Source organism: Haemaphysalis longicornis, unplaced genomic scaffold (genome assembly GCF_048455015.1).
Source record: "Haemaphysalis longicornis isolate Haplotype H1 unplaced genomic scaffold, Haemaphysalis longicornis Haplotype H1 scaffold_7, whole genome shotgun sequence".
NCBI classification, from domain to species: domain Eukaryota; kingdom Metazoa; phylum Arthropoda; class Arachnida; order Ixodida; family Ixodidae; genus Haemaphysalis; species Haemaphysalis longicornis.
The window spans coordinates 91,422,347-91,447,815 of NW_027526422.1; the positions used below are offsets into that span (position 1 = coordinate 91,422,347).

Genomic DNA, 25,469 nt, shown 5'->3' on the forward strand with positions numbered 1-25,469 from the left:
CTTCAGCCTGGTTGCATTAGCCGGTCACTGCAGTCCTGTGCTTCCAACTGTTCCAACAGCTCCGCAGGCGCACCATTAAAAGTTTATCCTGCTGCAACTTTCTGGTTCAAGATATGTGTAGTGACACTTTTCCTTCTTGTACCGTTTTAAATATTACTGACCCACTTGTCCAAGATTTCATGTCAGTGGGGGTGTGCGCCTCCATTCAGAGAAATTACAGGTGATCACAAGTTAAATTTAAGTAATGTCATGTACTCGCAAATAACCCCAGAAATACCAAAGTGGATTAAAATAATTCTAAGTAATTTCAATTGCAAGCAATTTTTCCAAGCCAAACAAGACTTCTTTTAAGACAGCCGTTGGCGATAAATTCTGCACAATTTTTTATCTACGTTTTTTTCCCCAGTTTGGACAAGAAAACTTTGCCGTGTGCATGAAGAACTTGTCCTACAACAACAGTTTTCCATCTCTGGCAAGTTCAATTTTCCCAACACGGTCTTGGATATTCGGTTCTCTTGTAGTAGTCACTTCTTATGTAAAGGAGCCAAACTATGTAGAGTTCTGCTTGCGAGCCGTAAAGAAATACTGAGAACTCGCTTGTTGTTTTAGACTTTTAGGCCTGGTACGCAAACTTTTTTAGAAACGTGGTGTAGAAGAATATTTTGCAACAGTTTCAGAGGGGAGCTCAAAAGATAAGTGAACAGAATGTAAATTAACAGGGCTCTAGCTGCCAATGAGAGGTGAGATGAAAGGCAGAAACAGCGCCTTGCCAGCCTGCTTGGTGCTGCGTTGCACATTGCGAAGTTGCAACAATTAGCGCATGAGCCTGACCTTGCTCTTTGTCTTAGCTGCACCGTTTTCTAGCTTTTCCTCAACAGCCTTGCACAGCCCACCAAGTTTTAATGGCACGGTGAACACAGCAGGCACGTTATGTTAGCTCCCAAATTTCTTTAATCAGTGCGACACACCATGAACATCCTATTTTAAGATGCTTAGTGCTTTCGTTCCTGACACCTTTTCTTTTCACATTTGTTTTCAACACTTTTTCTGCTACAGAGACTAGCAAACAATCGCGGTACCTACTTCTCTTATCTGGCAAACTTGGTTGGAAAATGCTCTCATTGTTACGGTGAGAGCAGGATTTCGTGACAGCTTGCAAAAAGCATGAATGCGCAATGCCATGCTTGATTAACTTAGAACATGCTGAATCGTATGGAGGCAAAGCTTTCGGAGACGTGAAAGGGAGAGGCGAGAACTGGTGAACATTTTTTATTTAATTTTGAGGATTCAATGTACGTGACGTCACTTCGGCTAGTGCTGCAGTAGAGTGCTCCAGATTGATTATGACCACCTGGAGATCCTCAACATGTGCTTAAATCTGAAACGATGGGCGTTTTCACGTTCTACCTCTATCTGAAAATCTGCTGCTGTGGCCGAGTTTGAACCCGCATCCTTGGTCTCAGCAGCACAACGCTTTGCCCAACTCCATTATCGAAACTGAGTAAAACTTGTTTGTTGATGCTTCATTCTGGCTGCTACCGCTCTCTTGACCGCTCAACCGCCAGGAGCTGATCGCAGAGGCTGGAGCTCAAGCATGAACTAATACAGAGGCAAAAAAGAGGAACAACACCTCTTTTTGGTGTCATCAGGCCTGTCTTAGTTTGTGTTTTCACTCTGATTAGTCGAAGGGAACTGCGAATTTTCTGGTGTCATGGAAAATGTTGACACGAGTCACCATAAATTATGTCTTGGTTGCGCTTTAGTGCGCAAGCATTGGTTAACTACATTGGTTGAAAGCCAGGTTTTCATGGCACAGAAAATGGATGATGGATTGTACATGCGCCAACTGCTTAAAGGATAAAAAGAAACAGGTCAATGATGCTCGAAATGCCGCAAATTTTTTCAGGAAAGCTAAGTTTAAAAGAAACGTGGGTAAACTTTGCTGTGGGTAGGATATGAACTAGGGCCCTCCAGAATGCGTGAACTGCGCGGAACCCCTGAACAAAATAGCCTGATGATGCTGGCTGACTTCAAGTGAACGTAGCGAAAAGGTTTTGTCCTTTTGCTTAGAGACTTGTATAAGAAACTTACGTACTCAGTACCACCAGGGAAATTTGAGCACGGTAATTACAGGAGGAGCAGCTAGGTGAGTGGCAAAGGACATGTTCCTGCTAATAGCGCATATACAGGGCCAACAGGGACGGTTGACGATGCCTAGCTCTTGTTTATAGTAATTACAACAGGATGAAAACGTTGCGAACAAAAAAATGACGACAAGAAACCCAAAGCCCCTTTTTAAGAGAAATATGGTTAAAATGTTAAGATTTCTCCAATGCAACTTGAGTCAAATCGAAGTCCAAAATCCACTCTCCCAAAGTTTAAAGCCAGTCCGTTTCAACCGAGCCAAGGTCCAAAGCCAACACCCACACTATGAACCTGAAGGAAAGACTGAGCGACCTGAACACAATGATGGAATGCTCCTCATCATAGCGATTCTATTGCAGTGCTAATGTGTCTTCCAGTGCTATATACCGTATCGTTTCTTGTGTGTAAAGACCTAACATTGTCTACATGTGTGATGTGATTGATGTGCCTTTGTGGAAACCCGCTGTGCAAAGGTGGCTTTCCTGCAGCGCTTTTTGGCGTAACTATATCGCCATCAGTGAAAGCTTCCCTTTAATAATGCACCACCTGGCACGTGCCACTGTAGGTACCACTAATTACCGTGCATATTATGAATGCGCTGCCTTTCGAAAGGAGACGCTTGTTCGACAAATTTCATCGGTCCAGTCTATGCAGTGATGACCTCACATCCACAGCAGAGACAGGGCAGCACCCACAGCACTACCACACATCATTTTTAATTACTTAGACCAATCTCAAGCCCTAGCCAATGTTAGTATGTGCCATTACGACAAAAAAGAAATGTTAAATTTTACGGTGTTGATTGGCCACATTGCTAACAAATTTCAGTTCAGCATATCTAATTGCACCAAACTCACGCACGGTTAGTTTAACCAAGGTCAACTGGATTAATGGTGTCTCATTTTGGAATTTGATATTAGGCCTCGCCCAAACGGGCAAGGCCTCGCAAAAATTGAGCATGAAGCTCATTATGCTGTCCCTCCGCACGGTAACCTTTAGTGAGGAGAGAAGAGAATTTATTATGAAACCACATATCAGCACGCAGCGACTAGTGGTAACAGCGCTGCCCGAAAAACACACACAAAAAACAATCAGTTTCCAAGTACTCCGGGCAGCCTTCACTTTGCACAACAATTCTCTGTGGTGATGAAACAATTAAGCTACTCTGAAATCAATTCACACAAAGTTCACATGTGTTCAAAGAAACAGTTCAGAAACTCGTTGAAAGTCAGTACGGCACAATAGTGATGCTCAGAATGTTATTCCTGACCGCTATGAAACGCGTGGACCAGCGTAACAGGAAGGCTTCTTCACCTAGAACTGCCAACTCATTGTCTAAGTGATTCATAAGCATTGACCGCACACGCCACAGCAATGGAAACATCGCCCGTTGCGATCGGGCGCGAAGACACGCGGCACCACGATTTCGCCATAATACAAATGCACCAGCACACATAAGGAAGTTCACCAACGTGTCATTTGAACGTGTGCTCATTCTAAGTGTAACACCAAACAACCTGCTTAGCACAGTCCAAAACGTTGCCGCTACACGACACTGAAACAAGGCATGTTCCAATGTTTCAGTGTGTCCGCAGTGCGGGCACCGTGAGGAACGCACAATGCCGAATCTCGCGAGACGGTCACACGTCGGAAGAACTTGCCAGCCACGCAACCATCCGAAATCCCTAACATCAGAAGGAAGCTCCGTCGAAGTCAGCTGATGCCAACGGACACCGCGTGATCTTGCTGTCTGCTGATTATCTAATTGGTTTATTGCCAATTTTTCGCACAATTCGCTTGCTGTACTTTCTCTGAAATTTAGGCTTGGCAAGGTAGACTGGACGTTCCTCAGTGTTTTGACTACATAGGCATAAAATGGCGGTGACTGCTCAGCAGAGGGACCGGCAATGCGTTCGTCATAAAACATTGATCGGTAAGTTCCCAGAAAGTACTGCAGCAGCGCCCTCCCTGGGTACTCAGTTGAGTCCACAAGGTCGAACACTGCACGTACGGCCAGCACGCTACACATGGTTTGCAAGCAAGGCAGACTGAAACCACCCATTGACTTGGGCAGTCTCAACAGCGCACGCGACACTGTTTCTGTCTTGCCCGCCCAAAAGAACGACCCGAACTTCGTGGCGAGCTGACGGGTGAAATGGCGCGGCGGTTTCGCTACGTGTGCTACATAAAAAAGCGCCGCCGAGACGGACGACTTAATTATGTAGCTGCGCTCTGCGAGGGAAAGTCTGAACTTTGACGCAACCTCAAGACGCTGCTCCGCTGTCTCGAGGAGGCGCTTCCACGTACTACGCGCCACTTCACCCGAGGAATGAAAAACCACACCAAGTACTCGAACACCCGTAACCCATTCTACATCGCCCGCTAGTCTAGATGCAAATGTGCCGAAGCGCACCGCCATACTTTTGCCCCTGTTCAGTCGAGCTCCAGACAGCTCACCGTACTCATAAAATAGCCGCATAAACGCTTGGTAGCTGTCCTCGTCCCGAATGAACAGGGACACATCGTCCGCATACGCAGACACTTTGACTTGGCCTATGCCAGGCAACGGGAAGCCGCGGATGGCAGTGTTTGCATCGATACGGCGGAGCAGCGGGTCTAGACACATGACAAAGAGCAGAGGCGACAAGGGGCATCCCTGCCTTATCCCACGGGTGACGGAGAACGGACTACTTAATAGTCCGTTGACAAGGAGTCTAACCCTCACGTTCGAGTACAGCAGCTCAAGCAACGTTACAAAGTCGGCGGGAAAGCCGTATTGACGCAAAACGCCTGACAGGTATCGATGTTCCACTCTGTCGAAGGCTTTCGCTTGATCTAGGGAGATGAAGCAGCCAGAGGTGCTAATCTTCGTCGCATAGCTGAATAAATCACGCGTCAATGCCAGGGACGAGAAAATCGTGCGACCTGGCACGCTGCACGTTTGCGCTTGGCTGATAATGTCGGGTAAAACGGCACTGGTGCGTCTAGCCAAAATGGATGCTACAATCTTGTAGTCCGTGTTGAGGAGTGTGATCGGTCGATACGCCTGGGGCTGCGTGGGATCCCCGCCTGGCTTCGCGATTAAGATAACGCGACCCTCACGGAAGGATTCTGGCCTTACTCCATGGAGAAAAAAGCCGTTCACCATGTCGAGGAGCGCACCCTGAATGGCCGGGAAAAACCTCTTGTAAAACCCAGCAGGAATCCCGTCAGGCCCAGGCGCCGACGCACCATTCAATTTTTTAACACACTCGCCGAGCTCGTCAGCATCCACGGGAGCACACAGCGAATTAACAAGGTGGTCTGGCACACACGGCAGCACCCCACAAAACGCACTAAGCTTGTCCTCAAAATCCTCTGCATCCCACGACGCGTTCTCGGTCGAGAAAAGGGTGGCAAAATGTCTCACGAAGACCTCGGCTATATCTTCAGCCCTCGTGCTAACCGACCCGTCAGCGAGTGTAACCTCTGGAACTGTAGCTAGCCCACCCTCGTCAAGAGAGCCCGCTCTAATATGCCGGAGTACAGAGGGGTCCGAGACGGGCCTGCCCAAGGTCTGCGCCCGGCTCGCCGCTTGCGATGATTGCCGTAAGAGGGACTCGTAGCGTGCCTTGAGCAGGTTAACGTAGTCCCGCATCGCGAAGGTTAAGGTGCCCCCTCTCTGTACTATGCGCAGCCTCCACAACGTGTCGTTAAGCGCGGCTGTGATGCGCGTCTTGCGCGCACGACCCTCCTTTACTAAAAGCACGCGCCAGTGGTCCTTCAACTCATCCCAAGGCAGAGAAACGAACTCGCACAGAGCGGTCAGCGAAGCATTAAGTGCTGCTGAACTGTCCCTGTCGGTCAGCAGACGCTCGTCCATTCGCCACATCTGGTGGCGTGGCGCACAGTTGCCAAGGTTAAGCGTCGCTAACACGGGCCGGTGATCGGACACTCGACGAGCCCCAGTTGGGAAGGAGAGGACGGCACAGCATTCCAAGTAGCAGCTCAACTCGGGTGGGAAATAGAACTTATCCAGCCGACTGCCAGATTGTCCCCTTTCCCAAGTAGCTACAAACCTGTCGCCGTGGAGCTGCACCCACGCATCAGACAGATGGAATTGACCGATCAGGTCCTTTAACTCCCGGGCACCGCTATAGGGTCGACCTTGCCCACGTCCCCGTACATCACGCTGAGGGTCGGTTACACAATTAAAATCACCCACCAAAAATGTTGGGTAAGGTTCCAGCAGGAATGCGTCGAGGGATGCGAAAAAAGAGGAAGAGTCAGAGTGCTGCGCGGGTGCGTACACTAAAACAGCTCGGACGCGACGAGCAAGCAAGAAAAAATCAACTGCAAGCACGCGCCCTCCGATCCCATAGGTACAATGAGCCTTGCGGCGCAAGCTCTCGCGGAGAAATACAACACCTACGCCCGAAGCCATCCTGTCCGACAAGGTGAAAAAAGCTTGCACACAAAAGCGCTCGCGAAAAGAAAGAACGTCGCGTGGAGTACGAAAATTGCACTCCTGCAAAAAGAGAAGGTCAACGTGTTGCGCCCGAGCATAGTGCATCACCTCCCTCTGCTTGTCCAAGTCCCGAAAGCCCTGGACATTCAAAGTAAGAAAACGCACCAGCATAAGGTGATAAGTGCACAAACCACGTTAACCCTCCCATCCTCAAAACTCACTATCGTCAGACGGCACGTCGACTTCGACGCACAGTTTCTTGTTGTCGTCGGCATCATCGGTGTCTGCTGCCGACGACGGCAACGCCCGCTTGGACGCATCTAGGCGATCCGGTGGAGAGGGTCGGGGAGGAAGCAAGTCGTGCACCTGGTTGATCGGGTTGGCGAGGCGAGGGTCGGTAATAACGAGGGAGGGACCAGCAGGCTCGTCAGGGCCTCCCACATCACTTGAGTCCGCCGAAGAAGGCTGACTTTGCTTGGTGCACGCTTCGAGCCGCTCCAGGAGAGATGGGGAACTCTGCAGATCGGCGACCTGGCTGACAGGATTGACGAGATGGGAGTCCGTAACCTTGGGCGTCGGGGCAGCACTGGTACTGGCCGTACTGTGACCGGCTACAGGCGACTTAGAGGCGAGACTAGAACGGCCAACCGCTGCCTTGCCGCTCGTGCCGGTTTTGCTTTGTTCCTTCCGGCGGCTACGCGAGCCGTTCGAGGAACCGGGGAGAGCGATGCTTTTCTCCAGTGCACGCCCTGGCTCGTGCTGAGCATGCTCCGCGGGGTCACTGCTCTCGGAAGAGCTGAGGCTCGTGAAGATGGAGGTATCGTCCGATGACGATGACGTGGCTTCTGCCGCAGGTGCAAGCTCTTCCTCCGAAGGCGACAGGCAGCTCTCCAATTCCATCTCTTGGCTGTCGGTAGGGATGGCGCCCAGATCAGCCCCTTCGCTTGACTCCTCGGCAGGCTGGCCCAAGGAGGCCCGGGCCAGCTCGGGAAAGTCACTTGTACTCTCAAGAGCCTGCTGACTGGGGGGCGCGCGAGGCGCCGCAGAGGAATTGCTCGCAGCATCCGCATAGGAGCGGGGCCGCAGGCAGTCGGCGGTGGCATGGTTGCCCTTGCAGCGGCGACACTGGGCATTGCAGTCGACGTCGTCGTGGCCGTACTCCGAGCAGCGGCCGCACCAGGGGGTCTTGCAGGCGCTAACTTGGTGATCGGTCTGGCCGCAGCGGGCACATACCCTTCGCACACCTTTGTATTCAAACTGGGCCTTGAACCCTCGAATCTTCATGAAGTTAGGGACGGCCTTCGCCATCTCCATCTTCACGAGTCGCATGCCGGTCTTGATATGCTGAAGGCTCCTCCACGCCGGCTGGCTGACGTTGAGGACCTTCCCATACGGTCTCAATGCTGCCGCAAGCTCCGCGTTACTTACAACGGGGTTCAGGCGGTACACTGTCATGTAGACGACCTGCGGGCCCATGCAGGCCACAGGACACGAAACGCCGTTCACGACAACGGCTCCTTTCTCGGCAAGCTTGCGAGCAGCAGCAGCCGTAGCCGCCACCGCGCAGAACTTGAAACCACCCTGATGCATCAGGGTGTCCAGGCCATAACGGCCTACGATTCCCTCTAGGGCATTCACCAGGTCATCCACGGTGACGTCCTTCGGGGCCGCGAAGTAGAAGACATGGGCCTTGGGCGGGGGCTGAACAGCCTCCCAAGACGCCATGATGACGTGTCCTTAGGGCCGAGGTGATGGTCAGTAGGTTGAGGGCATCCAGGAGGAAGGGGCTACCCCAACGTAAAACGCAGGGCCGCCCCTCTGCAGGCGAAAAGTTATTGCGAAAGGCGAAAAGTTATTGCGAATGCGGAGAGACCTGAGCGTATACCAAATAGTTAAACTCTACAGGTGCCCCTCAGAGCGGTCTGTCCCCTTGCACCAAGGGCGCGTTTAGCACTAACAAGAATTCTAGGCAGAAGCACGGGCAATCTAAGCTCAATACCATTTAAAAAGCATGGCTGTTATTGTTTCCAATAAACCTTTAATTGAGAATTTAGCTGCAGCGATCTAGCTTTTTTCGACAAGTGGAAATGTTGGGTGGGATTGAGCGGACCACGTAACCACAGGTGCCCTCACCTAACCTATCACCCCCTTTTACAAAAAATCTGTTAGCTACGTGAGCATCTGAAACACTCCAACGAAAGCTTCAAGTCCACGCCCCTAACACATGCATAGCCAGCCGCTGATCACGTGGAAACGTTTGAAAACAGCGCGGAAGACGGGACTGAGCAAGTAATAGACGACACATTACTTGCTCAGTCCCGTCTTCCGCGCTGTTTTCAAACGATATGATGTACCAACAAGCCCTTCAGTTCACCCTTTTGCACGTGGAAACCACACAGCAGGCAGCGGGAAGGGAAGAGAAGACGGAGGGTGAGAGCGAGAAGCTCGGCGCCTCACAAGTACAGTCAAACTCGGCTATAACGAACCAGGATAGGGCGAATTATGCTATATATCGAACAAAAAAATTCAGTTACGGAAATACATGGGAAACATATTCCTTATAACGAAGTTCACATCCGATATATCGCACTCCGCGCGCCTAGAATGGCCGCCGAAATGCATGGTCTCGGTAGAGCGGCGATTGCAAGGAGGGCGATTGAGATGTGGATTGGCCGCGACCACGGAGCAAGAGCCGCGACTGGGGCATTGAGCCTTGCACGGAGCGACGTGACAGCCGACCCTTTCCTCAAGTATTTCCGACGCGTGGGACTTACGACGGAACCCGCCCAGTCAGCGAGTCCGGACCAAGACATCAGCATCGGTGAACTGTGGGAAGAGCTCGCCAACGTTGCCGATGATGTCGCGAGTGAAAGCCGTCCGATGCATATATAGTGAAGCACTTTCGGCAGTCGATGTGCTCCGCCAATGCTTCCTCAATTTCGGAGAACGCAGACTCGTACTGCTCCAAACAATGTTTTGTGTCGAGAAAGCTATGCCAGTAGTAGCCGCCAAAACGAAAGTGAAAACAAAAATCACCGCTTTTTTTTTTTTTTTTTGCAAAGTAGGCAGTTAAGGCGGAAAGAAGCTTTATTAATTGCAATAAATGGATTATTTTGGGTATGGTTAATGGCTACTTTACTGTGTTCGTTTCTGCATGCGGGAATGGTAGAGTTAAGGAGGGGGGGGGGGGGGGGCTACCGCGCAATGCGAACTCGTAACAATAAGGTCGTTATAGGCCGGTTCGGCTATATCGAACTATTGGATATATCGAACAAATCGCGGTGCATATTGCAGTTCGCTATAAACGGGTTTGACTGTAGTCCACTTGCGGCGGTCATCACGTGCTGTTCCGGGAATCCGGGTAACTTTCAAGCGCATGTACTACATACACATATAGAAAGAAAGATAGGGTTTACAGCCTATATCTCTCGGGTTAACTTCGTGTTGTTTAACGCTGCTAGTTTGTATATAGAGCATGGTTACTCGATTGATGCTATTACTCTAACATGTGTCAAGTTAGAATGTACGTAGTTGGCGCTAATTTGGGCCGAAACAAGTGAATCGTCAGATCAGCGCCTCACTACACGACGAGTTTTAACATCAGAGCTGTTTAGGCCGGCACAAATCCGCCCGTCGTAGACAGAAAACCCCGAAGCATCAAGAAAAAAATGTGGTTAGGGAGGTCCCCAGGACCCGGGACCTTTACGCCGTGAAACCGGCACCCTAACCACTGGTCCACCCCGGAGGCCCGATCGGGAAGTACGGGTCAGCAGCGGTTGGGAACCATAACATGTATGTGCAGCCATCCGGTGTCTATCCGCTCGAGCTATCATCGCTCCTTTTTTTAATTATTGCCAATCTCAGACAGTAACAAAGACACCAGGTACAATGACGACACCAGGTACAATACGACAAAGAAAAATCACAGTAATGCCACCATGCCCCCCAGGGCCGGTGTTGTCATTTAAAATTCCCTAAGCGCAGTTAGGGGTTCAATTTTTGAAAACCACTCCGGAGGAGAGCTCTTCGCTCTCTGAACTTCAGCAAACTGTGAGATACTTTCCCGAAAATGCTGTCGCGTTGGTCGCGCGCCTACACCACAATGAAGCCAAGCCATGCGCGAACGCCAAATGCTATGCAGGCCCAACAACATGACACTGTAAAATGGCACGCCGCCCTCTCTATCAATGTACAAAAAAAAGTTTGCCGTGTTGGCTATGTGGAAAATCTTTCCGAAGTGTCCGTAGGAGCCCCCAACAATAAAGAAAGACATGCTCCACAGCTTCGGGTTGTTTACAAATAGGACAGTCGGTTCCCAATGAGAGCCCCCTTTCATCCATGTTGCGACTGAAAGTGTACCAGCGTGCAATTTAAAGAAAGACTTTGCCCCACGTGACACTTCCATTCGCTCCATTCGTTTTAACAAATCTGGTCATGGACTATTACTGCATAGAGCTCTGTACAGTGGCACGGGGAAGACTACGTCAGATACATGTTTATATAATTTTTCCTTGGTTACATTGGTCAAATATTGCATTGAAAAACAAGTTGCCGAAAATTGGAATGACAAAACAATTTCTTTTAAATATCCATAAAGACCACCTGGCGTGCAACTTGACGAAACCACAAATTCTGGCAAAGCACGCATTAACCGAACTCGCATTACACTGCGCAGAAAAGGGTCCTGTACATCACGCAAAAACAAAAATCGGTTTACGAGCTGCCGTACAAACAAGTGGACCGCCTTAGCACACGCTAGAATCCGCGACCAAGTCCAAAGCCAACGCCCGCGCTACGAATCCCAAGGAAATGCTGCGCGCCCGGAATGCGAGCTATGGCCGCGGGTTCTAGCGCGTGCTAACGCGGCCTGCAGACGAAACGTTCCGGGCCTGCCAGTCATGGTCCCGGAGAACCTTCAGCGGCAAGTTCGGAAATAGGTGTGAGGTGATGACATATGTAGCGGAAACTTGGCATCAATTACTAAACAACTTGAAAGAAAACTAGGTCGGATCAACGGGCCATGGAACGAATAATGATCGGAGTATAGAGACAGGAAGCGAGCTGAGCTCTCTCGACCAGATGACAAATTAGAGTAGAAGATATCATAGTTCAAATAAATAAAACGAAATGGACTCTCGCTGGCCACGTAATTAAGCGAAATGACAATCGGTGGACTACCAGGGTGACAGAGTGGACACTGTTACGAATCAGCCCGTCGCTGGGCTTCGTTCAATACTCCTCGGCTGTGCGGCGAAGCCTCCACTACGTGCGCCTTTCAAGCAGGCCGCCCCCCTTGTCGGTGACTCATGCTTGCAGCCGACAATTCAAACGCGTCGCGACGGGCCTGGATCCCAGACGCCTCAATATCTATCGGCGCGATTCAAACCGGCGCTGGCAGACGAGGCACGCTTCAACTTGCCCAAGGACACGTAAGCCCCGCGTCCGCTGCGGAGACCTCCTCTCTCCCCTCTTTCGGACTCAGCGTGCGCCGCTACTACCGACTGCTCACGAACTCTGGAAAGAACGTTGTGTGTGTCTCTGCCGTTAGTGACGTGTGCACAATCTAGAGGGAACGCTTGTGTTGACCGTAGGCGCTTTGGGTATAAATAAGACCCCCCAAGCGCTGTAGTTCTTTCCTGTTTGAGCAGTGAATGAATGCTGTCACTCAGCTCGAGTCCTGTGCTGTAACCTCGCCCGTCGGGGCATTGTTCTTTGGCTTCGGCTCATCTCTCGCTATGAAGTAAACAAGTTACGTTTTGCCTGCGGCTTCTGGACTTCTTCACGGCTGCAACATTGGCTGGCCGCTCGCTTCAAACCACGCTACCACACGTATGTCGGAGGCGACGGAGCTCGGCTCGGGTACGCCTTCCCGCATGCAGCAACGGGTTGTCAGCGGTGGGATGACAACGTTGCAACAACACCGAGAGACGAATCTAGGAAAGGCGGAAGGGACGAAAAATTGGGCCCATCTCTCCGCGAGGGGGACTCGAGTAAATGCGTTGCATAGGGAGTGGGTGTATTGCGTTAACGTTTAGTGTTTGGGGAGTTGGTGGTAGTGAATGCGTTGTATCAGCAGCTTCTTGACGTAGTTTGAATGAGTCAAGGATATAAGGCGCGTTCGTAGCCTCCCATTCTGTGTCGGCTTTGTGGCGCAGTGGGTAGAGCACCATGTACATTGCGTTCCTCCCGCAGGGTCGAGAGATCGGAACCAGGCGCCGGATAGTATTTTTTTTATATAGTGTAGGGGGAGGGGTGCGGACTACGACTACGGACGTCAACGTGGGTGACATCGTGAGTTACTGAAATGCTCTGCGTTTAATAAGGAAATTCGGCGGCACAGAATGGACGGGAGCGCTTGGAAGTCGATGGGAGAGGCCTTCGTCATGGGCTGCTGCTGCTGATGACGAAGCAACAGCCGGGTCTCCGACGAAGGGAGAAAGAAGGGCCGCCAGCTCCGGTGTTTCTCCAGCCTTGCGCCACTAGCCCGAGCTGCGCCATTTTTTTTTTTTTCGGGTGGTGGGCGGGCTAATTGTGGGCTAGGTCAGTGAAGGAGCTGCAAACATTGTTTAATTTCCTTACCAAATTTAAGTGCAGATACGGAGGCCATGTTTTCAGTTCCTCCGGCCTAATTTACACGCATTTTTCAACGAGAAAAATTCGCTCAAATTTGCCGTTTCCCTCGCGCCGCCTGTCTTCCCCGCCGCTGTACTGACGTCGGCTATATGACGGAACGCTGGTCAGCCGTTTTTTAGTGTTTTATCTGTACAATTTAACATTCAAAAAGTCAAAATTAACCTGTACGTAGCTTCCTCTTGTTTTCGGTGCCCCGTAGCAAAATGGCGTAATAAAATGAAAACATAAAACCTTTCAGAATGTATGTATAGATCTTTGTTGGGCGAAGGGGTGGCCAGTTGCCCAAGAAAATAGGAAGTTGTTTGGGAGGGGGTGCATGGCTCCTGCAGGCCGTAAATTCTTCGTGCTACGCCTGATTCTTTTGCGAACTCCCGCAGGGAGAGTAATGTCCTTGGCATGACTGGGATTCGTGGGCTTCGTGCACTCTTCGTATGATAGTACCTTTCGGGAGTGTCGGGCTCGGAGTTGACGGAGGCCCCCACAGTCCCACAGGAGGTGTCAAATGTCCTGCTTTACTGTGGAGTCGCTCCAGTACGGGCAGGGGTGCGGTGAGTCGATGAGAGCGGCAGAGCCGTCGCGTCTCTCGGGCCATTGCGTGCCGCCACGCCACATATATGTGCAGCGTATCCTCGGTAAGGGTTTTGTAGGTTAGAACTTGAGCCCCTCTGGGTAAGCCCTTTGGAAGAGGGTGTCCATTTTGGGCAGTCATATTTCGCAGGTTTTTTTTCTCCTTCGTGTGTCAGAATGAAAAATCTATAAACAGAGTCGTCGGAAAAAGGATGTCCCGGTGTGTGTGCTGTTAGAACGAGGCCACCACCAACGTTGCGCGCCGTTCAAAACATCAATTTGGACCCCATTCCTATACGTCTCATGACTTGGATAGGCATTTCGAGTAGATAAGCTACTAAAGTGCTAAGTTGGGCGAATTGGTTACTGTATACTAAGGAATTCATCGTACTAGCGAACATTGCGACAGGGACGCAGCTAAAGAGAAGACGAAAGTTCTCTTTAGCTGCGTCCTTCTCTTCTCTTCTCTTGACGTCTTCTCTTTAGCTGCGTCCCTGTCTTAATGTTTGCTAGTACGATGAATTCCTTAGTATAGATAAGTTATCAATCCGGGCCATTTTGAAGATCAGTATGTGGCCAAAATAGAAGTGCATGCTTGTATGTATGCGTCTTACGGATGACCGCCGCCACCAATCAAGGGGAATAAAATGTTCTCATATACCTTTCCCCAAAATTCCGTGTCACCTCAGTGTTGTGCGCTAAAAAGCGTCGCTGGTCATCCACCTTCATAGAGTGGAAATGTCTTGTGCTTTTTATCGTTCTTGCCGTGCCTTGTCAGGGTTTTACCCGTTCTACTTTCATCAAGCATCGCAACTTGACCAATGTTTCACATACAGCACAGATAATGCGGCGAGAATTACAGACAAGAGAGAGAGAGAACAAACTTTCATTTTCCGCAGGAACTAAGTCCAGGTCCTGATTTGAGTGTTCAATTCACAGACAAAAGGATGGAAGTAAGGCTACGACACGGAGCGACTTCCACAGCTTCTGAGAAAGGTAAGCGTTATCGCTAAAGAATGCTTCTGAATCTGGAAGTAGGCATTCTTTGGCGAACCGACGCGAATATACGTCTATGTATAGTGTCGCACTTAAGTTGCAAGATGTAGTGTCCCACGAAAATATGAATGCCCTAGGGCCTTCATATTTTTGAAAATATACAAAATATACACATTATATACAAATATAAAAATTATACGAAAATATACAAATTGTATACGAATTATGTACCAATATACCAATTATACGAAAATATTTTCGAAAATATACAAAACATACAAATTGTATACAAATTATATACCTATATACCAGTTATACGAAAATATGAAGGCCCTATAGGGACTTAATATTATCGAAAATATACAAATTTTATACCAATATACAAATTATACGGAAATATGAAGGCCCTAGGGCCTTCATATTGCCGTATGAAAATTGCCTCTCAGAGAATGCCTTCTCAGCAATGCATCTGTGTATAGTTGTGAAGTCAGCGTTAAAGATTTTTGGTGTCTGGCACAGCGGCCGCAAATAAAACTCGCGCATTATTTCGTGGCACGGCGACAAATTGAAGCAGAAAGTCCTGCACATTACGATAAAACATCGTCGGGCGCTGCACGATAAATTTTCGGGCACGCGTTTTCACTACACTGTCCAACGCGGCACCAATATCGCGAACATAATATTTATGCAGGGGCATAAAAGTCACAGATGGCATTTTTTTTTTCTTTCAGAAGTTCCAAAGTTAAAATATGGAGATATCTTATATATAGACCCCCACCCCCTCCTCGTAAAATGGTGGCGTCGATTTTACAACGAAGCTGAATTAGGGTACCCTCCCATATATTTTGACACTAGAGCTGCTTAGGCCGACACAAATCCGTCCGGCGTAGACAGAAAACCCCGAGCGCACGTGAGCGCGTGCCTCGCGGCAACAAACCGGCGTCGTCCAGGCTTGCGCGTGGGCTTACGCCACATGAAGAGCTCCCGCCTTCGCCGTCGGCGTCATGTAGCGACCGGCGCGCCACAGGTCTGCCGTGCCGAAGACGGTGACGGAGAATATGTCAAGCCATCCCTTCACAATCCACACGAAGAGACTGCCACCGGCCCAGCTGACGAAGAAGAAGAAGTCTTCCGAGGCAAAGACGCGCTACAAGAACATTTGCCCTCCGCGCCTATGCTGGAAGACGACGACGAAAGGGATGACGACGATTGCCATTGAATAAACCACTGCACATACTTTCATTGTCTCGGTTTTACAGGGCCGTCCAAAACGGCTTTGCACTGGGGTCCGGCTGCGCCCTCTCTCCTGGGATCCGCTGTCAGTGTGGGGTAGAAGCTAGGTTGATTCCAAGCTCTGCTGCTTCTCCAGCCTTTCACTACTCGAGCAAGCTTCGTGTATTTTTCATGTTCGTGCCCCAAAATTCCCAGCGGCTAAAGATCAGATCAGAAAAAAAAACTTTATTGGTGCTACGGGTGGGGCCGTTTTCAGTTCGGCTTCAGTGTCCTTCCGGCGACGGCCGGATTCATATAGTTATCTGGGGTCTTTTCGGCCACCTGGGCTAGTGAGGCCTGGGTCAGATGGTTTTTGCTTAGCAGAGCCGCCTCCCACTGCTCCTCGTTCGTAATTTGTAATAAAATTGGGTGCTTTTTAAGAGTTTAGATGGGTTTTTCTTCTCAGGACCAAACCACATAGGTTTGTTTATTGATGGCATAGAGGGCATTGGTTAGAGTGCAGCTCGGGGTAGTGGAGTTATAGGAGGGCAGGGGTGGGAAAGGTAAATGTTTGAAGTTGGCGCCCTACTGCTGCGTGGCGGCGGGACAGGGAGGGGTCGGGTCTAAACAGTCGGTAGTGATAGAGTACCGATCGATAGGTCAAGAGGCGGTCCCTACGGGGAAACCGTTCAGCAGGTTCTGCAGCGTCATTGGGCTTTCGGATGACCAGTTCTCGACTAAAGTGAAAAAAAAAATACCTTTGGGTTCGTGTGGGACTGGAACCCCCGTCTCCAGATTACGTACCGAGTGCACATATTAGGTATATATTAGGTGCACATATTAGGTACCGAGTGCACGTTAGCACGGTGCACATATGTGCAGCGTGCTAGCCTACTGTGTGCCGCATGAGAGGCGAACATGACAGCGCTTGGGTAGAACACGTGTACGCAAGCCACTGAAAGCTCTGACTGCGGGGAAGCTGTCACTTAAGGTGTGGCCAGTCGGCCTGCCCAAGTAAGTCCCACCAAAGACGAGGGAACCAAAGAGAGCGCAGAGACGCAAACCCGACGCAGCAGTACGGCAGTTTTTGAGAAGCCTCGCGAGGCTTTCGCCTTCGACATAGCGTAAGCAGGCTTGAATGCCCGAGGAATAATACTCCGAGCACCGAATTCAGTGAGGAGACAAAGCAAACCAGTAAAGGGCATGCTAGCACCTTGACGCTAGAGGTGGCGTTGCGCTAACGTTGTGCTGTCTTCCAGGGCCGTACCCAGAAATTTTTTTCGGGGGGGGGGGGGGGGGGGGGTTATGAATTTTCGGAAGGGGGTAGTTTTGCTGAAAGCAACAGTAAGTATTGCTTACGTGCTGCCTGGAAAAGATTTCGGGAGGGGTTCGAACCCCCAACCCCCCCCCTCTGGGTACGGCCATGTAAGCTAACGCCTGAGGGCGACCTTTGTTTCAAGTATGCGCGTTTGCAAGAGGCTATTTTAACATGGCGAACTGCCGGATCTCCGACGGGCCGTAGTCATCGCGGAACAAAACGTATGCATTTTGTAGTTCCTCGTGAAAGTGTTCTTTGTGTAGTTATACAACTTCGCTGGCGTCCTGCCCTCACAGAGTGGAATGGCCGAATTCATTTTGCTCACGGTTAACGCCACCGGTGACGCCGGCTTTCCTCCGACACGAAGCCCTTAACGTTATGGTTAAGCCTCTACCGGAGGCTTAAAATCATAGCCTCCTGTAGAGGAGGCTATGGTTAAAACTACGTTTACGGAACGGCGCCGGTGGAATTGGCGGGCAAGAAGGCGACAGCTGAGCCTTAAGCCGTTCTAATACCCCATGATCAAGGTCAGTCTGGACGTGCTTCTGAACAAGAATTTCATCGGCGAAAGTAATATCTCTGTTCACCTGTGACTGCTCGTATTAACGCGGGGATGCTGCCTACGGGGGCCTCAACTGGCCCATGAAAGGTGCGTTCGATTGCGGATTTTTTTTCCCCATCGGTAAAGGCGAGGACCTTTTATAAACCCATCTTCAAAAGCAGGCGCAGGTTATCGTCCGCAACTGCTTACGCCGTGCCGAAAGGCAATACGAGCAGAAAAGAAACTCCTCGTCTTGGCTCAAGAAAGGCTGTCAGCAATTGTGAGCGGACTGTCGAGGCGTAGCGATCGACGAGGACTACTGCACTCTGTTCGCGATAAGATTCCAGGTGCGTGCGCACTGCGACCTCACCAGATATGGTTCTGCCACGCACTGAATGCCGGATGTAGCACGAGGACATAGTGGACGTCATCTATAACCCAAAAAACTGGGGACGGAACGATGCTGCCCCATCCTGGCGTCGGAGATCCAGGCATGTTTTTTTTAATGCGTAGCATAGGCTTTGCCGAGTACCCCCACAGCCAGGACCGCGTAACGCCCTGTATTTCAGCAAAGTGTAAATTTGGCGAAAGTAGCACCTATAGCGTAAATGGAGGTAATTGGTCGGACGCAATTTCGAGAAATCAAAACAATAAGACAAATATATAAAAATGAAATTTTCGCAAGAATGATCTGACAAAATAAAAAAAATATGCATCTTATACATCTTCCCCAAAAGCAGAAGAGTAAACAAAAAAGTCCGCAAAAGAACGTTCAAAATACCAATAAAAACCGGGCCATCTCCACTAACGTGAAACCTGGGGAGGGGCGAAACATGCAGTGTGTAAGTGTATTCTTTTCGCCTTGGCGTTTTTGCGCACGGAGATGAAAACTTTTGGAGGGTATAGGTTTTCAGCTTTGCTGTAAAAGTCTCGTGTCTGAATCACGGAGAGTTTTAGCGAGAGGCCTTGGAAAACGAGTGTCCCGGTGTGTTCTTTTAGTACGCGTTACGTTCTAGCGCGAGGCGTTAGAAAACGAGTGTCCCGGTGTTTTAGTACCGTGACTACACGAGACGACAACGACAGGAGACGCCGACAGTCCGAGCCCGTAAGGGACTTAGCCCCTAAAAATACGGTAAACAGACCAGAGTTCAACTCTGCAGTACGCCTTGCATCTTCTAAACGCACAAACATAATTAGAGAAGGAAATTTACAACAACGGCGAAAAGAAACAAAAGTACACTTAAAAAGAATAAAATAATCCAACCCGTTTCGCTACTCATAACCACATTTGGCTGTAGAGACTCACACTCTAGAGAAGGGGCATAAGAATGCTACTCTCTGAATTTCTGGAGATTTTTTAAAATTATTATTCACGTCGCTGCTTTTTCTTCCAGCGGAATTTATTTGAATATTTGGGAGCCTATCATGTCGATTTTTTTTCTTTGCGAAGTCTCCGCACTTGTAGGCAGGCACTACTTCCGACATCATCATGATCATAATGATGGTTATGATACAGTCAAGAGTGCCATTTTTACAGTCGCTTCGATTAACGCAGCGCGTCACCGTAAGTTTAAAGAAAGAACGCAGAACTAAATTAGTGCGAGCGCAACACGGATGATTCAAGAACTTGAGATCGTCCTACTTATACTCAGCTACATGATGTGCTTTTCAGCGAATCTATTCATAGAAACATTTACCATAGGGAATTACTCCACAGAGAATTTTCTTTGTCGGGCTTTATTGCAATAAGGCGAACATATAACGTATAGCAAAATTGGCCATGGAAGATCCGGAACTTCATCGGGATTGCATCGGATATATACCCTCCAAGGAAAGGTGGCGAAGTACGGGAAATGAAATCATTGAGCTAAAGAGAGGTGAAATGTAAGAAAATGAAATTAGAAGAACGACAAATTGGTGGCGTTCACCAGAAAAGGAGAGAAGACGCGTTGATTGCAGCCACATGCAAGGGCCCTGAACGCTGCTAACGAATGACCTCTCACAACCACGTACGCTAACGAACTGAGCTCTCCAAATGAGTCATAACGGCATGCATAGAAAACACTTTTTTTTTTGTTTGCTATTTCCCTGGAAATTCTCAAATTGTTTGCTACGGCGTTGTGCTGCTACGCGCTAGAGGAACTCTACTACGCGTGAGGCAGCGGCTCCCGGTTGCGGAAGATGGATGTCCGGTGAAGTTGACACAAAAAGCGCACGCATATGCACGAGATCGACGCTCCGGGTGGTCTTAATTAATCTATAGCCCACTATTACGCCATACCGAGCCGACTTGCAGCTTTCGTAAATTAAGGCCCAATTTCAATTTGAACTTGCTCTCTTGTCCGTAACATTCATACACTTCTCTGGGCACAGAGCCGTATCTATGTATACACAGACCACCCGATCTCGCGTACGGCGGGAACACCCTATCGTCAGCGCCAGCTCCCCCCTAATCTTTTTTAAACAGTGAGAGGTTAAATCGGACGGTAGGTTTACTGAGGTGTGAGCATCGGTATACGCTCGCCGACAGGCAGCCTTGCTGCAATGAATTGCTATCGGTGTGATGTGCCGGAGAGATTTCTCGCGGCTGCGTGAAACGTATTCGGTTCTAGGGCCTCCTCTGGGTCCTTGAGCGATGAAACTATGGTAGTGCTGAATCAAGAAGACGACATCTTGTGGCGATGAGCCTGTGCGCAGACGACGCCTTCTCATACATTTCGTGGACACAGGGGCCCCATCGTCGTTCGCTTCTGGACTTCATACGTGAAAGTAAACATCTCATTTCGGTTCCTCATCATCGTCCGATCAATTCATTTATGACCTAGTTGCAAAATAAACGCTCAAAAAAGGCAAGATTCAAAAAGCCACCTCCGGAGATTTAGCTATTGGGGTCGCTGTCCGAAACGAAAACGGCTTTTTGCACACGTACCGGCCAGAGAAGTAGAGTTCGGACGCGGACCCAGATGCGGGAGGTACTAACTGTTGGAGTGCTACGTGTATAGGTTGTATTCACTAGCGAGGCACGCATGCAGGTAACCATGTGAGTGCGCCGTCACTGGTTACGTCAGGCTCCGCAAAATGGCGGTACTTGTCCGTGCTAAGCACATGATCCGTGTTCAAACTCTGCCCCACGGAACGCAAAGCAATGCCTCGACTCCAATGTGAGTGTGATTAGTAACCTCTCTGTTGGCACCACCGTTGAGAATAGGGTTGAAACGGAACAGACGACGCACGCTAGTGTTTTTTTTTCTGTGGCGTGCTGGCGCACTGGCACAAGCTGCGCCATGTCCGCGGTGTTTCGGCAATGCCTGTGGCCATTTCCAGTGTTGCCAAGCGAAGAAATTGACAGCCAAACTTTTCAGTGAATACCATCTATACAGTGGAGAAGACGGAACACTCGACTCGTGTGTTCAGAAGTTATCCCGGAAGCTTACTTGTATCCTGCTCCTGATCTGCCTCCCGTAGCCGTTCCCCCTCCACCGGGGCTACTGTGGTTGGCGCTGGTGGATGCCCCGGCTACCACCGCCATGGCGGCCGCGTCGTTGTCGCCGGCGCCGTAGCTGCGCGGCCGGGGCCTGGCGGCGCTGGCCGTGCCCGGGTCTAGCAGCAGCAGCCGCTCCTCGTCCTCCAGGCCCATCCTTCCGCCTGCGCCGAGAACCGCCGCACGTTGAAAAGGCCATGACGAAAAACTGCAACCTCGTTTCACTTCAAAGAATTAGCCTTCAGTAACTCCTTCCGGCTGCATCCGAGCCATGAAAGACGTTTCTTTTTAAGCCGAGAAAACGCGAGAAAAATATCTGCGAAATTCAGAGAACTGTCTGCTAACGCGTCTGTTTATGCCGTTTATCTCGAGTGTTAGTTCTTTACAGCCAACTTTTTTTGGTTTTTCTAAATCTTCTCTCGTTACACCCCCCCCCCCCCAAACACACACACACCCGTTTGGCCGAGACATGATTTAGAAAAACCAAAAAAAGTTGGCTGTAAAGAACTAACGCTCGAGATAAACGGCATAAGAATTAACAGACAGTTCTCTGGCCTTCTCCAATGAAGAGGAACGCCTATGGTGACTCACCCAGACACACGCACTCTCCTGGCGATATCGACTTCACCTCCACCCCTTTGTGCCCCGACTGCGGGTCCCTCGTTACCCAAGACCACTCCATGTGGCAGTGCCCCAAAACCCGTTCCCCCCTTTCACAGACGGAGAACACTGGGCGAAGGCGTTGTGCAGCTCGGACCGTGAGGTCCAGACTAAGGCCATCCAGCGAGCTGCAATGGTGACACCGGCCGGTTACCACCACCGGTCACCCGTCACCCAGACTCACCGCCGGTCACCCAGACTCATGGGGCTCAAATAAAGTCTCTCTCTCTCTCTCTCTCTCTCTCTCTCTCTCTCTCTCTCTCTCTCTCTCTCTCTCTCTCTCTCTAAATACTGTCCGACCAATTATCTCCATTTACGATATTATGACGATTTAATGCGGAACTTCAGCAGAGAAATCTGCATTTTTGTACGGTTTGGCATTTTCGCTATTTTTTATCTCTTGTTTTCTGGCTTTTCAAAATTCTGTTCGACCAATTATCTCCGTTTACGCTATTATATAACGCTTAAAGGCGGAATTTCCGCGAAATCTGGATTATTGTGGAAATGCAGGCCGTTACACGGTCCTGGCTGTGGGAGTACCCGTGAAAAAATGCTACGCATTGCTATAAAAAAAAAAAAACTTTCGAATTTCCGCTATACAACGTCATCAGTGACGCCATAGACGAAGCACTGAAAACGCAGCTATCGATGTATTGACTGCGGGTTAGCATTCAAGCGATACGATCAAACGGAGCTGTAGGACCCACTACAATCGCACGGCCATGTTTTTTGGCTGTGGCCTTGCATGCGGACATAGGTCGGCGGTCGCCATTCGTACAAAAATGATTTTGTGACGTCATAAAGATTCGGCGAACAAGCGGCCGCCACTGCTTCATCCGTTTTTCTTAATACCCAGCTTAGTTCGAAGTTTTGAGGTAAAGTCAGTATCACTGTAATCAGGACAAAGCCATCTTTTTAATGACACAAATTTGTATTTGGTTTCATGGCCCCTTGAAGGTTTCGGAACCGAGTTTGCACAGCAAAAATAGGAGGGGAGCACGGCTAAAATCAATGAAAATATCAAAGGTTGTGGGTTGGGATCACAATCAGGGAACACAGTTTTCTTTTAGGGGCGAAGCCCGTTGGGGGCTGGGGCTGTTGGCGTCTCCTGTCGTCGTCGTAATCGTCGTCCCATGTAGTCACGGTACTAAAACGCCGGGAAACTCGTTTACGCATCGCGCTAGAACGTAACGCGTACTGACGAACACCGGGGCACTCGTATACGGCTCGCGCTCTCGCGCTTTAAAGACAAGAGTCTCTTGCAGCAAAGCTGTATACCTCTACCCCCCAACGGTTACGCATTTCATCTCCGTTGGCAAAAACGCCAAGGCGCCAAGAACACTTTTATACACTGCATGCTTCGCCCCTCCCCAGGTTTCACGTTGGTAGAGATAGCCCGGGATTTTTTTTTTCTGGCCTTGCATTTCGAGATTTCCGTTTTTCACATCAACATAGACAAATTCATTCAGCACGTCTTCTTCGGCGTTCGCGGCTGTCAGCGACGTGTTAATTCAACGAATCTCCAAATTCCTCATTATGATTGGGCAAGCGGAAATGAATACGCACCGCTCCGAGTGGTGAAACCAGACGTCGCGATGAGCAACTTTCGTGTACCATCCGGGAGTGTCAGTAGGTTTTCGAACGCCAAGAAAACTGGTAATCGCGATATACTCGCGAGAATGGCTGGCGAAGTGAACGTTTTTTCTTTCTGCCTAATGTTCTGTCCTATACTATACTGTTGTGTCTACACCACACAGCATCGAAGCGTACGCAGTTCTTGTTGCGGGAAGAATACTGTTTCAGGGCCTCCGCTCTTCGTCGTGTCGAAAACAGCTGCAGTTAATGTACTCTGCCGGCGAAGCACGAAGCTTGCGGATGCTAAAAGCAGAGCGCTTCGTTCATTCGCGTCGCACGGGGCCAGGTGGTTTCTCGCTCGCCCGAAAAGCCCTGTGACGCGCGGAAACCGACGCCGAGTACCGCTACCTCAACTCGAACAGGCACTTTGAGTTCAGATAGTGCGAACGCGCAGCTATTTTATAACATCTATGAAGCCAGATGTGCCGCTAGTAAACAGCAAAATTCTATCCGATGATCAATGCCAACAGGTGCACCTTTCCGTATCATCCGACGTTCTTCAGGTCTGATTAGCCTAAGGCTCTTCAATGTAATAAAAAAAGTATTTTGACACAGCTATCATTCAATGGGACAACTTGCATTGAGCGCAGTTTCAGGTTCAGGGGATTCTTCTACTATATAGGTTAGAGGGACGAGGAAGCTATCAGCTGTTGTAACTCTATGGGAGTACGTATACCTTTTGGCGACGAATAACAGAAAATGTACTGAGGTTTCGGACATGTGTTTTTGCAGTCTTCGTATTCAGAGTGACTGCTTGATCAGTGCGAGATGTCTCTCGTCTGCAGTGGTTTTACTGAGGCTAGTAATGACCAGAAATTCTGAATTTTAGACTGGAAGTAAGACGGATGATTAGCTACTTTCTCCACCAAAAGAACTGAGAACAAAAATGATAAGAATAATTAGAAATTCGATTTAACATTTAAGACACGATGAATACATTTGAGGCTTGTGTGGTGGTCATCCATCCAACGAAATTTGTTTGTTTTTGGTACGTACTTTTGAGGCCACGAAGGCGAAATACGAGTTTGTTTTATTCAAAGGATGTCGTGTTTTATAAAAGTACTCGCAGTGTTTGTCCGGCAGAAAAGGATGTTTCATTCACGGAGAAATTAAAGAAGTTCAAGCCAAAATTTAAATTCTCCCGCCAACAGCGACGACCGCCTTGGAGCTCTGCAGGCGGTCGCTTGACGAGTTCCTTCTGGATCCAGCTGCTCCGCCCACTGGCGCCAGGCTCCTCGCCCTGGGTCATGCCGCCTGGGTGGCACACTGGAAGACCTCCGCCGTGGACATTGGCGCCGTACGCCCCGATCCGCAACTGTCCAGGACCTCGTTTCCCCGTTTTTTGATACCCGTAAGGGTCTTCTTTCCTTCTTTCCTTTTTTCTATTTCACAGCAGCCCCCAGGGCTCAATTCAAGTGAAATAAATACGTGAAAAAACAGCAACAACAACAACTATCGGTGCGGCGCCTCATATTTGTCTCGAGGCGTTGCTGATAGCGGAGGCCATGTACACCCCTACTGCGCATGCACAACGCATGCCGCCATAGCGTGTCCTTTTTCTTCGCCGCTGTACTGCCGTTCGTTTTCCCGCGTTAGTTCGTTCTTGCAGAGGCTTCAGCGTATGCGCACAGATTTCTTGTAGTATAAACCGTCCTAGTAGTGCTTGCGCACTAAAAGCCAGAGTAAAGCCTAACGCAGTATGCATTGTTCAAATGATCCAAATAGCCTACTACGCCTGCTTTTCGAAACGCACGCGGAAAGAGAATACGAAACGGACCTGTTGACCTCGTTCGAGGGAACACATGAATGCATCAATGCGAGCAGCCCTTGGCAA

The 25,469-nt window shown here is 49.6% G+C and overlaps 1 protein-coding gene across 3 annotated transcripts in view; it reads right to left on the reverse strand.

The window, feature by feature from the left end:
* LOC144146089 (ATP-dependent translocase ABCB1-like) overlaps positions 1-25,469 on the reverse strand; it is a 186,519-nt gene that overhangs the window by 63,286 nt on the left and 97,764 nt on the right. For all 3 annotated transcript variants that reach the window (XM_077678026.1, XM_077678028.1, XM_077678027.1), the window contains exon 2: positions 21,294-21,504. In XM_077678026.1, coding sequence (XP_077534152.1) covers positions 21,294-21,504 — 211 coding nt within the window. The remainder of the gene's footprint in view (positions 1-21,293; positions 21,505-25,469) is intronic.